The sequence below is a fragment of the Rana temporaria genome, chromosome 8 (assembly GCF_905171775.1).
Source record: "Rana temporaria chromosome 8, aRanTem1.1, whole genome shotgun sequence".
Classification (NCBI taxonomy): Eukaryota; Metazoa; Chordata; class Amphibia; order Anura; family Ranidae; genus Rana; species Rana temporaria.
Window position 1 is genome coordinate 63,036,326 of NC_053496.1, and position 13,562 is coordinate 63,049,887.

Sequence of the window (13,562 nt, forward strand, 5' to 3'; positions counted from 1 at the left end):
CCAGCAGGGCTCTAATGAGGAAAATGGCATGGTCTGTATCCCGTAATGCAGACTTCTGGGAAAACCAGCGAGCTAATCACACAAGCAGGAATCTATGTTTCTGGGGGGGGGGGGGGGGGGGTGTGTTCTGAACACCTCCAGGTAGCCATATTGCATTGTATTTTACAGAGAATTCCAGAGCTGCAGATTTAAAAAGAAAGGTCATTTTTAATAACATTCAATTACAATATGACTTGAATCGCAATTGTATATGCTATATTATTATTATTTTTCGATTTGCTTTTTTTTCCCCAATAAAAGTGGAGTTACCCTTTAAGCAGGGTATACATGTATCAAAATTCAGCGAGGTTCAGCAGGAACCTGCTGAATTTCGATGTGTGTGTTCCCCTTTCTTTTAAACAGGAGTTGGCTTCTGTCAATTGGTCTTGCTGGAAACTTAACTGTATATTCTGACAGGGGGGGGGAGTCCCCCCTGTCAGAATACAATAGCACAGTGGGGAAGTCCCTGCATCCACATTACTTGCATGGGTGCAGAGAACTGTGAGACTTTACAAAAGATACAGCAAGTGTTATCCACCAAGACAGTAGTGTGAAGTAAAATGCTCTACTCATATTTCTGGATAGTTCAAATAAACTAATAAACTATTTTATCCGCAGAACAACCCCAGCAGTCATATTTTGGCAGTGGGTGAATCAGTCCTTTAATGCCGTAGTGAACTACACCAACAGAAGTGGAGACGCACCAATTACAAACAGGTAAACTAATGTGCAAACCTCAGCTTTTTAGTACATGGCTGCACTACATTTAACTGTATTAATACATTGCATAGATACACAGTGATGGCTTAACATGGCTACTGTATGAACTACAGTATGCAACCAAAATCCATTCCAACTAGACATAAAAGAACAAAAAAATAAATTATCTGCTGGAAGCTGGTGTGTATCCTTTAATGCAGGTTCTGATTTAGATCTATGCATGTGCAAAGAGGTGTGTGTGTTTTTTTTGTAGCATTGGGCAGGAGCATTTCCTTTGTGCTTTGACATTTGGAGTGGATAGAGTTAACAGCCATTGACCCAGGTTCGCTAACACATCAAAATGTATGTTACATGTATTTTGAATATTGCTATTGACTTCGTTGAGGCCGTCAATGCACTAAAACACAGAAAGTAATGTGCATTTGTTTTCGTCCGAATTTCGGGTATTTATTGTTTTAACAAACGAAAACAAACGCGCAGAATCCGAAATCTGAAAGATCTGACATAAAAAAATGCTTTATTTTCGCTGCTACAACAGTTCGATATAGATAGGAGATTCCACATGACGCTGACAATAGCAATCTGTGTCTATCGAACCTGTGGTCGAATGTGCCTAACCTTAACTCTATTACACCAAGATTATTCTACATAGAGAGAAAAGATTCCACATTATAGAGACAGTGTTGGGGTAGACCATTCGACATGAACGACGAAGATTCGACAAAGCATTGAAAACATACAAACGTTGAATCTGTCATTGAAGGCTTATGGTGTCTGTCGAAAGTTCTAAGAAGATTCGACAAGCAGCTAAACTGTACAACGCCGCAATCATTCATTTCCAGTCAAATTCTTGGCCCATAAGCTATAGAAGAATTTGAATGTTGGTTGACTAGTAATAATAATTTATAAATATAATTATTACTAGTGTCATACAACATTAAAATTCTTCTATAGCTTGTAGGCGGAACATTCAACCGGAAATGTACGATTGCGGCTCTGTCAAATCTTCTTAGAACATTCGACAGACACCATAAGTCTTTAATGACACATTCGACCTTAATTAATACGGATTTTCGAAAGAAGGCATTTTTTAACGAAACAAAATAAATAAAAACGAATTTCGGTAGTAACTAAATAAATACATTTTGCGGACGAAGACAAAATATTTCAGTGTGCACTGTAGCCCTGAGATGGGAATAGACACTATTTAGCACATCAGATTTTTTTTTTTTTTTTTTTAAAGTTGGGTGTGAACACACCCAAAAACTCCACCCGGTGCAGAAAAAATGTGCACACACATAAAGAGTGTTCACAAAAACGTGCAGACGGGTGCAACGTCAAGTGGTCCTCCTGTGAAGAAGGACCCAAACCCTGATCCCCCGGGGCGTTAGGCTCCAGACGGGGACTGAGGTACTGTGGTCCGAGCAACCGAAGCCGACACGGACCCAACTTCCTCGGAGGGACTGCCGAAACAGAACCCTCCCAGTACTAGGTGGGGCTCCCCCGAAGGGAGACCCCATGAGAGCAGGCAGACTAAGCCAGAAGGCCATGTCCACCCACTCCCAAGACGTTCAGGGCTGGCCCGAGGACCCGCACCCTACTAATCACACAGTGACACAAAACGTGCACAACAAAAGAAGACAAAAACGTGACAAACATAGGCTTAAATTAAATAAAGTGGGGGGGAAAGGGATAGTGAAGAGGAGAGTGAAAGAAGTGGTCATTGTGTTCAACAATGACCAGGCCCTCCGGCCAGGAATAAAAAATAAATAAAAAATTCCTCCGGTCCTAGCCAAAAGGCCCGGCCCAGGGGGTAGGTGCTAAAAAAGCGTGTATCTGGTGCAGTGACCGTGGTATCTTAAATCAATGTGTCCCTCACACACAGTGATCTTCAGATACCCCTGGACTGCCACTCCAGGGGCACATGCACCATAGGCTTTTCCTTTCAAATCTAGCCCCCCGACCAGCCAGTGCAGCCCTCCACCCCTGCCAGCTAGAGAGCCCTTCAAGGTTTTCTTGGGGAGAACTGCCGCTCCAGTTAGCAGCCTCCGCCAATACTAGCCCATCCAGACCCTCCGTCAACCCGGCGGATTTGCATGGCCTTACCCCGCCTACTCTCAGGGCAGTACCAGCTCCTCCTACCGGATCGCTGACAGAGATAGCACTTACACCAGCCAGCCAGAAGGCCAGACTAGAACTCGGCAAAAAGACCAAGACCAAGCGCAGCACCCATCCTCACCAGGAGCACCCTTCCAGATGGCTCAGACTCAACCATTGGCCGCCCCCCAGTAACTGTCGGGCAGCACGGCGTAGTCCCTGCTGAAACCATCCTTCCAGGTACAATGACGTCTTTGGATTGCATCCACCCTCCCCATGTAGGAGGTGCTTCAGCGCTCCGCAGACAACTGATAAGAACAGATACCACACTCGATCCTTGCCAAAAGGCCGAGAAGCGGCAGGGAAGACACCACGATCAGCACGGCCGGAGTGCAATGGCCGAGCCTCGCCCTGGGAGAACCACCTTCATGATCATGGTGTCTCCCCTGCCAGCACATCAGATGGCATGCATTAAAATGCAATAGTGTAAATTGGCTTCTAGGGTTAATAGAATATATACTGTGTATTAGGATGCAAATGTGGCGTGCTTACCTTATGGCTAAAGGAGTTGAGTGGACTGGATAATTGACTTTATTGTGTGAACATTCTCAACACCTTTAGTAATTCAGTCCATGTGTGCATACCACTCAACTTTTTGAGATGGGAACGGGGGCACCCCAATTAGCAAAAGTATGTAGGCATCTCCTGCCACTCCCCCTTAAAGGATAATTATACAAAAAGATAAGTTAAACCCCCAAGTGCTTTTTTTTTACTCCAATTGGTTGAAAGGTTTAGCACTGGAAAAAACTTTTTGAAAGATAAAAAGACGCTTTTATATACAACTATATAAATTGGACCAAAATGAGGGACAAATGAGGAGAAAAGAGGGACTGAGGGACTTTCTTCCAAATCAGGGATAGTCCCTCGTAATCAGGGACAGTTGGGAGCTATGTGTGTTTTCAAGCATTTACCGTACCTTCACTATGTAATATAAGAAGAAATAAGAGTAAAGGAAAAAGTGATCTTGAAAACCCATATACAGTATTCCCTACCCCTGAATCTCTGCTGCTATTAACTGCAGCACTGCCCTTTAAATACATTCTAACAATAGGATATGCTTCCATTGGTAGTGCTGATAGAAACGGATATGTCTCATAAGTCAGATTGTATGCATGCATCATTCACTAAGCATACCGTACACACACCAGTATAGTATATATAATAATTGTCTTATTTTTCCTTGCAGCCAACTAGCGACAGCTTATGTGAGTGCTACTACAGGGGCTGTGGTGACAGCACTGGGCCTGAAGTCACTAACCAAGGTAAACATGTATGTTTTGTATAACACACATTACTGCTTACCCCACAGCTGACCTTTAGCCCTGGTTCACACTGCCTTGACTTGTCATGCCACTTGGGAGTTCAAAGTTGGACGACACGTCACACCCCATTAATGGCAATGGAGCCGTTCTAAGTCACTGCCACTTAAAAAAAGGTCCCTGCACTACTTTGGTGCAACTTTAACACAACTTTGACGTCCGGTAAAGAAGTTGTATGCAAGCCGCAGGTATGTCGGATTCAAAGTCGTGCGACTCTGAGGCCACAGCAGTGTGAACAAGGGCTCAGGTCTCATGCATACAGCCGTATCTGGCTATATAGAGTACATTTCAGCAAACTTCCCCACCAGGAAGTCTACCGGTGTTGCGGAAAGCCCACTATAATGCCTAGTACACACAATCGGTTTTCCCGGCAGTCAAAAGTCCGCCGGGAAAACCGAGAACCTGCTTTTCCCCGTGTACACACGGCCGGTTTTCCCGACAGGAAAACTGCCATGACAGCTTTGGTCGAGAAAACCGGCCGTGTGTATGCTCCACTGCAGTGTTCCCATAAGAAAACTACCGAGCAAAAAAACGCAGAGAATCGCGAAGGGAAAAAAGAGAACAAGGTTTTCATTTTTTTTGCTCGCAGTTTCCCTGTCGGGAAAACTGCTATGGAGCATACACACAGCCGGTTTTCCCGACCAAAAGCAAACATGGCAGTTTTCCCGTCGGGAAAACCGGTCGTGTGTACGAGGCATATGAGCCAATAGCTCGACGCGACTATACCTAGTTTTCACTACTTGTGCATCATTCTTAGTAAAGCAAGCAATGCCGTGACATTTGCTGTAGGCCTTATGAGCTTCTTAATGTTACATCTTCTCAGGTAATATATTTTCAGCATATTAAAAATCCTTTTTCATTGTTTATTTGCAGCATCTGCCATCCCTGGTTGGTCGTTTTGTGCCTTTCGCTGCTGTAGCAGCTGCCAACTGCATCAATATCCCCTTTATGAGACAACGGTAAGGTCATTTCCTTATGTTGTGTATATACATGATTGCTTACCACTGAAGGAAAAAAAGTGTCAATCGTGCACACTAGAAGTCTGTTTAATAAATTCTGATACTTGAGGAGGACTTTGACGTTTTTGAAATTTCACAAACCTGCTTTGACAGCTCACACAAGTAGCTTTTTACTATCAAAGGGTAGTCCCTGTATTGCAGGAATATGATAGGTGGAAGAGGCAGAGGGGTGTGACTGTATGTCAAGGGTGATTTGATAGTGAATATGAGGGGTGATATTGGTAACGGGGCTAGTGAGAAGGTGTAATCTTTGTGGCTGAGGTATGAAATAAATGTTCAATTAATTGTGGGTGTATGCTCTGGGCCCCCTAAGACCCCATACACACTGTTAGATTTTCTGCAGATTTCTGTCTTCAGATTTGCCAAAACCATATAATATGAGGTCAAACCTTAAGGCTCTGTTCACATATGAGCCGCATCCATCGCACAGCAGGGGTCCGATGCGTGCTGGTTCACCATTTCAGGTCCGATTTCAACCCGAATTTTAGGCTGAATTCAGACCTCAAACAGACCAAAAAAGGCATGTGTTTTTGCTGCAAAACGCACCGGACCTGCTGTGGAAATATGTGAACCGGCTCCATAGAAAGCCAGTCACATTCTCCTGCTATGCGAATTGGATGCAGGGAAACCAGCATCCAAATTGCATAGGTGTGAACCCAACCTTAGAGTTTCAATTTGTATGCAATCAGGCAGGCCCTTGCACTATATGGTTTTGGTAAAGCTGAAGACAAAAATCTGCAGAAAATCTAATAATGTGTATGGGGTCTAACCTTAGGGAGGATAAGGAGACTTATAGATCTCTGTTCACAGTTTGAAACAGGTGGGAGGCAGGGCAATGTTTTAATCATGGGGGGCTTCAATTATCCTGATATTGACTGGGCAGACTGAACTGCACATTCAACTAAGGGCTCTTTCACACGTCCGTTCAGTTTTTCAGATCAGTTTTTTTTTCATCAGTTGATCCGTTTTTCCATCAGTTTTTCATCCGTTTTTCCATCCGTTTTTCCATCCGTTTTTTCATCCGTTTTTTTTTTTCTTTTTTTGGGCTTTTTACATAGAAAAACGGATGTTAGCGGAACGGATGATAAAAAACGGATCATCCGTTAATGTCCGTTTTTCGTCCGTTCCGTTTTTTAGACGGAAGAAAAATAGGGTTTTCTTCCGTCCAAAAAAACGGAACTGAACGCAGACGGATGCTAACGGACGTTAGCGGATGCTCATCCGCTAACGGACGCTAGCCCATAGGGAAGCATTGCGGTCCGTTAACGGACGTCCAAAAAACGGACAAACGGAACGGACGTGTGAAAGAGCCCTAAGGGTCATCGTTTCTTGAACATAATTCAGGACAATTTGTCAAATAATGGAAGCCCCAACTAGAAAAAATGCTCTATGGGACCCTTTGATTACAAATACCACACGGCTGATTACAGATGTGGAAGTAACAGATAATTTAGACAATAGCGACTGCAGAGTAATTATATTTGCTATAAATTATAGGAAAGGCTAACACGGGTGAAGAATAAGTACTGTACACTTCATTTCAAAAGAACCAACCTTACTAAGCTGCGCTCCATGTTACATGACACTAAATAGGATTAAATTCTTGCAATTAAGAACACTGAAGAAAAGTGGGAGTGTTTTAGGAACATATTAAACAACTTTTGTCAGTGCATTCCACTGGGAAAAAATATAAAAGAAGAAAAGTTAAACATGGGTGGCTATGAATAAGGTAATAGGGCATATTAATAAGGCCAAAGGGTCACCATCCGCATTCTAAAACTAAATTACCACAACCAGGTGGCTTACAACTGAGAGTTTGGAAAGAATTTAGCCATGTTATAGCCAAACAATTTTTTTAATTTTTAAGGACACCTTACTGACGGAAATGGGGTACTAGTTAATTGGTGTAAAGAAAGTGTGGTACCAATATTCTAAAAATAGATAGCCAAATACCTGGAACCTACAGATAAGTCAGCCCAACATCAATAGTATGTAAACTATTGGAAGGAAAGTTAAGGGACCATATCCAAGAATCTGTTAATGGTTCTTCATAAATCCATGTTGGATAATGATACTATTCTCATTATTGCCAGATCAACCTTTTAACATTCTATGAGGAGATGAGCTGTAATTTGGATAGAGGGAGGCCTGTGGGCATAGAGTATCTAGATTTTGCTTATGCTTTAGATACAGTACCCCACAAATGCATAATTTACAAAATTAAGATCTTTTGGCATTAATAAGATTGTAAGTACCTGGATAAAATACTGGTTACAGAAGTGGGTTCAGAGGGTAGTGATTAATAGTGTATTTTCTGATTACTCTAGGGTTGTAAAGGGGGTACACCAAGCCTCTATTCTGGGACCAGTTCTGTTTAACTTGTTCAATGAGGTTGGAAAATTGGTTTATTCTAAGACCCCTTTCACACTGGGGCGTTTTTCAGGCGCTTTAGCGTTAAAACAAAAAGTGCCTGTAAAGCGCCTGAAAGAAGCTGCATCTGCAATTCCAATGTGAAAGCCAGAGTGCTTTCACACTGAGGCTCTGCGCTGGCAAAGCATCAAGAAAAGTCCTGCAAGCAGCTTCTTTGCAGCGCTTTAGGAGCGTTGAATACACTGCTTCTAAAGCCCCCTTCCCATTGAGAGAGCCTTTTTTAAACGCCAAAGCGCCTGAAAAACGCCCAGTGTGAAATGGGCCTTAGCAGCACTTTACCAGCGTTTTTCGAGCGCTGGCAGTGTGGAAGGGCTCTGAAAGCACTCAGGCTTCCACATTGGGATTGCAGATAAGACTTCTTTCAGGCGCATTACAGGCTTTTTTTAACGCTAAAGTGCTCGGAAAAACGCCCCATTGTGAAAGGGGTCTAAGTGTTTGCTGATGATACAAAGCTAAGCAAACCAATAGCTGCACAACAGGGTATAGCAACTGTTCAAGAAGACCCAAGTAAAATAGAGGAACGGGCAGCTATATGGCAGATGAGTTATTTAAAAAAAACATTATTGAAGAATGTAAAGTAATGCACTTGGGAGCTAAAAATATGAACACAAGTTACTAGCTAGAGGGAGAAGCTCTGGGGGAATCGAGGACAGAAACGGGATCTGGGGGTTATAGTAGCTTTGCGGGCACTTTTAACCCTTTTTCGGCCTTTAGCGGGGGTTAAAAGTGCCCCACTACCGGCCGAAAAAAACGACAGTAAAGCCGCCCCCTTACCGCTGATGCCAGCCTGCTTCAGTGTGAAACTGCTCTTAGATATGTGTCTTACCCAATACAATGGAGTTCATTTACTAAAACTGGAGAGTGCAAAATCTGGTGCAGCTCTGCATAGAAACCAAACTGCTTCCAGTTTTTTTTTTTTGTCAAACCTTAATTGAACAAGCTGAAGTTGAAAGCTGATTGGCTACCATGCGCAGCTGCACCAGATTTTGCACTCTCCAGTTCTATCATCCCCAATGTATTGAAGATGGTAGTGACAAACGCACACACACTCAGGTTGAACTAGTAGTATCTTTATTCAACATAAACAACTATGTAACTACCAGTATGTATAATTTGTTTATGTTGCATATCTTCATCACATGAAACACTAAACCATGATGAAGCAAAAAAAAAAAAAAAGACAATAAAATGCAGTACAGAAGCCACTTTTTATTTCTAGGATTCTGAATATGTGCGAGTCCTGTAAATTCTGCAAAAAACGCATAGGTGTGAACCAGGTCTAAGACGTTTAGTAACATAATGGGGTTAAAAAGGTAAAATTAGCCTTTTACAGTACAAAAAGAGCAAATAATCGCTACTGTAATATTACTTTCACTGTTCCACAAACAACAATAAAACCCCCTTACAGTAGCAATTTACTCTTTTTGTACTATAAAGGGCTAATTTTACCTTTTTAACCCCATTATGTTACTAAACGTCTTAGACCTGGTTCACACCTATGCGTTTTTTGCAGAAACGCACTACAGTTCATTTACCATGGTTTCCTATGGCACACGTTCACGTCTATGCTTTTTTCAGCTCCTGCCTATTTGGAAAGGGTCAAGGAGTGTTTTCAAACGCAAAACTGTGCTTTTTTTTTTTTTGGTTCAATATATTTCAATGGAGAAGCTGCAGAAAAGCATGTAATGCGTTTTTGCAGCAATTTGTGTTTTTAAATCTGCCCAACGACAACTTGGCCCCCCAAAAAAAGCATAAAAATGCGAACGCGCAAATTGCAGCAAAATCGCGTGTGCAAAAGTCAAAACGCACAGCAAAACGCACTGCAGAAACAAATAAAAAGAAAACTGCATAGGTGTGTACTGAGCCTTATGCTGGTCACACGGGTCAATTTTCAGGGGAATATTAATGCGAAAAATCAGTCGCTGAATGAAAGAATGTTTTAAAATGAATGTCATTTCTAAACAAAAAACAATTCCTTTGACCAAGAAGTTTAATATTATTTATTTTTCTAATGATATCTGATATTTACCAGATTCACCCTCTGATAGTATATACAGTAGATCTAATCTGTCAGTTAGGCCCCTTTCACACTGGGGCGTTTTTCGAGCGTTATTCACCTGCAATCCCAATGTGCTGGTAAAGCACCGCTAAGACCCTAACGTTTAAGGGCATTTTTTTTACATCGCTTTCAATTGAGAGGGGCGTTTTTGGATCGTTTTTTTCAGCGCCCAAAAGCTGCTGCTTGCAGGACTTTTCTCAAATCCCCGCCAGTGCAACGCCTCAGTGTGAAAGGGTAAGGCGTCTTTACAGCGCCTTCAATTAATTTCAATGGAGAGGGGCGTTTTTGAAGCATTTTTTTCAGCGCCCAAAAGCTGCTGCTTGCAGGACTCGGTGTGAAAGGGTCCATTGAGATGCATAGAGTGTTTTTATGAGCGTTTTAATAGCGATATTTTTAACGCTAAAACACTGTAAAAACGCTTCAGTGTGAAAGGGGTCTTATTCTCAGAGTGGATTAGAGATTTTGCTCCCTAACCATACAGTTGGTTATTTATATTTACAACTGCATAGAGATATTTAAGATGAAATTGCCTTTTTTTTTTTTTTACTTTACATATTAACTAAAATTATACACCACACTTTTTTAAGGCAATTAACCGATTAATTCAAATCGGCCAAATAATCGATTATGAAAATAATCATTAGGCTTCATTTCCATGGATGTTTTTACAGCCACTTTTCTGAGCTTTTTTTGCAGCTTAAAAACAGCTCTCCATGTTAGTCTATGTCCTCATGCCCACCATGACGATTTTGAGCTGTAGATGGCTGAGCCGTTTTTAAGCTGCAAAAAAAAAAACAGGACCAGTGCATTCTGAAGCTCCAGCCTTAGAGCTGTAAAAACGCCAGGCGTTAAAAAACTAAAAAAAAAAAACGCTCAAAAACGCAAAAAAAAACTAGTTTTTGAGCTCCAGCTCAAAAAAAAAAAAAAAAAAACACATGGACAGGCGTTTTTAAGCTGTAAAAAAAGTGGCTGGAAAAACGTCCATGGAAATGAAGCCTAAGTTGTAGCCCTAGATTTAATGCGGATACGGCACCAGGTGAGTTTAATTACCACCTTAATCAGCCACAGAACCTGTGTAATTTATATGTCTTTGGTTTTAAAGCGATCCAATACACAGACCGCTGGGTCACTTTGCAATCATAAAGTTTTTGAACCTGCAATCCACCATGGTTCTACCATATGAGTAGGGATGAGCCCCAGCGTGTTCGCACACTCCACGTGCAGAGCCCGCCAGGAAGTCTGCACGGCGCTGCGCTAATCACAGGCAGGGAGACATTTCCCGATGCCCGGCTGCAGAGACCGGGAAATGTCTCCCTGGCTGTGGTTAGCGCAGACTTCCTGGCGGGCTCTGCACGTGGACTGTGCGAACACGCCGGAGATCATCCCTACATATGAGCATGTTCAGATTACACATAGGGAACTGTACAAGGACTAACACCAAGACACATTCAAGTACTTACATTGGTTGCTCTGTAATCAGTTCTGTGATGCATTTTATGTAGGTTTCCCTGGGATGTATCTTGTAAGAAAACTGTCATACGTGACACATGGAGGCTGCCATTGCTGAGCCATCCTTCTGTAAATGCTAGTTACTTGGCTGTCTTGCAGTAACCCAGTGGCTTCACAATTTGGGATCAGTTCCCTAAACAGATACACAGATCCTGACTTCTACTGATATGTATGCCTGCTAGTGACTCAGACAACATCCAGGCAATTAGCATTTTCAGAAGGCCCACATCATTGGCAGCCTCTGTACTACAACCATGATAGGATACTTTAAACACATGTTGTTTTTTTTTGTAATCACAAAGCCAGGCCCCAGCCTTATGAAGAGCACCTGACAATCATTATTGGCACACACCTGTATCTCTCTGCAATTACCCACAAGCTGACCTTACTTATAGTGACCTAGTGAAGGAAAGCAGGTATTATCCAAGCAGTGGGCTCTTTGTTCCTGAAGTGTGTACAGGTACTACTATATATTGTCAGATCAGTACCAAGCAAATACCCATTATTGAGTGAAGTGCACAAGCGGCCTGGATTGATACCCCCCAATGAATGTGTATTATTTTTTTAAACTTTGATCTCAGCTTTGCTAGTAAATCTTGATGAGTTGAGTTTGACATTTATTGTTACCACACCACTGCTGTATAATCCATATGTCCTCCACAGTTTATTACTGGAACTCTGCAAATATGTATGGCATAGGACTGTACAGAACTGTGGCCCTTACCTTTGGTGTATGACTGTATGGTTCATTTACCAGAGAACCTTAAAGTAGAACTATAGGCACAACTTTTTTTTTTTTTTTTTTATATAATGTAAGGGAGGATTATAACCCCTGTCAGGTTTTTTTTTCTCCATCTGTGTCCCATTGCAGAGATTTCCCTTCACTTCCTGTCCCATAGCTAAACAGGAAGTGAGAGGAAATCCCTGCAAATTAAGGGAATTGCTTGGGGACCCCCAGGTCACCAGAACTAGTGTCCTCATTGGCAGATTTCCTCCCTATTACTTTTCTGGGGGACAGTTCAGAATTTGGAATTTTCTTTTACTTTCAATGACGTCCTCCCAGAATCCTCCTCTCGCGCACTCCTGGAATCATCCGTGAGCGGCGGGTCTAGAAGAGCCGGCGCATCACGGATTGCGGTAAATTGCCGCTGATAGCGGCCGTTTACCACGTGATCATATGTGGTATGCATATGCTGTGTGTGAGAAATAACCTGCTAATATGACAGAAACAAGAATTATTTTTACAGAATTTTCATTCTTTTTTCTTTTATATCGCAAGATTTCTTAAAACCAGAGGTGATCAAATACCACCAAAAGAAAGCTCTATTTGTGTGAAAAAAAGAACAGAAATTTAATTTGGGTAAAATGTATGACTGAGTAATTGTCATTCAAATTGTGAGAGCACCGAAAGCTGAAAATTGGTCTGGTTAGGAAGGGGGTTTAAGTGCCCAGTGGTTAAAGGGGTGGTTCCCCCTAAAACAAATTTCTAACAATACATTCGTAAGACCCGTTACACTGCGGGTAGGCTGGCTTTTGTTTAGTTTTTTTAGTACATACCTCGATATCGTTCGGCTTCTTTCGGAAAGTCGTGACGTCACGTATGTGCCCGTCGGAGGAACGTCAATCAACTAGGAACGCCCACCGCCAAGGGACGAAACGGCGATATCGAGGTATGTACTAAAAAAACAAAACAAAAGCCAGCCTACCAGCAGTGTAACGGGTCTTACGAATGTATTGTTAGAAATTTGTTTTAGGGGGAACCACCCCTTTAATAAAGGAAACCTGTAGTTATGCAAGCATCTAGTATTGCTGACCTTCTCTTTCAAAAATTTTAGTAGCCTGACCACCATGTTGATCCAAACACTTGAAGTTGCTGACTCTGAACAGATCTCTAGATTAGGAGTTCTGACTCCCCTGATCTGCATATCTTTCAAGTCAGTGACTCAGAGGGTGGTAAAGCCATTGTATCAGCTAGGGTTGTCCAGATACCGATACTAGTATCGGTATCGGGACCGATACCGAGTATTTGCGGGAGTACTCGTACTCGCGCAAATGCTCCCGATACCTAACTAGAATACTTTTTTTGTATTTATCAACATGTTCTATGAAAATTCTTTGAGTTTTTTACTACTGCGTGACAAGCAAATAAAACATTTTTATTCATTTTTACTCATTTTTAGTCTTTTATAATGTCTTGAGTTAGAGTTCTTCATAATTCTAAAGAAAATATCCTTAGTCTGTATTGTGGTTTGAAAACTGTCACATGACATTTAAAAAAAGTATCGGTATTCGGTATCGGCAACTACATGA

At 42.0% G+C, this 13,562-nt stretch overlaps 1 protein-coding gene and 1 pseudogene across 2 annotated transcripts in view; one reads left to right on the forward strand and one right to left on the reverse strand.

Annotated features, from left to right (window-relative positions):
• SFXN3 (sideroflexin 3) overlaps positions 1–13,562 on the forward strand; it is a 49,370-nt gene that overhangs the window by 13,296 nt on the left and 22,512 nt on the right. For both annotated transcript variants that reach the window (XM_040361910.1, XM_040361909.1), the window contains exons 4-6: positions 658–756; positions 4,103–4,178; positions 5,109–5,194. In XM_040361910.1, coding sequence (XP_040217844.1) covers positions 658–756; positions 4,103–4,178; positions 5,109–5,194 — 261 coding nt within the window. The remainder of the gene's footprint in view (positions 1–657; positions 757–4,102; positions 4,179–5,108; positions 5,195–13,562) is intronic.
• On the reverse strand, positions 3,141–3,317 carry LOC120912491 (annotated as a pseudogene).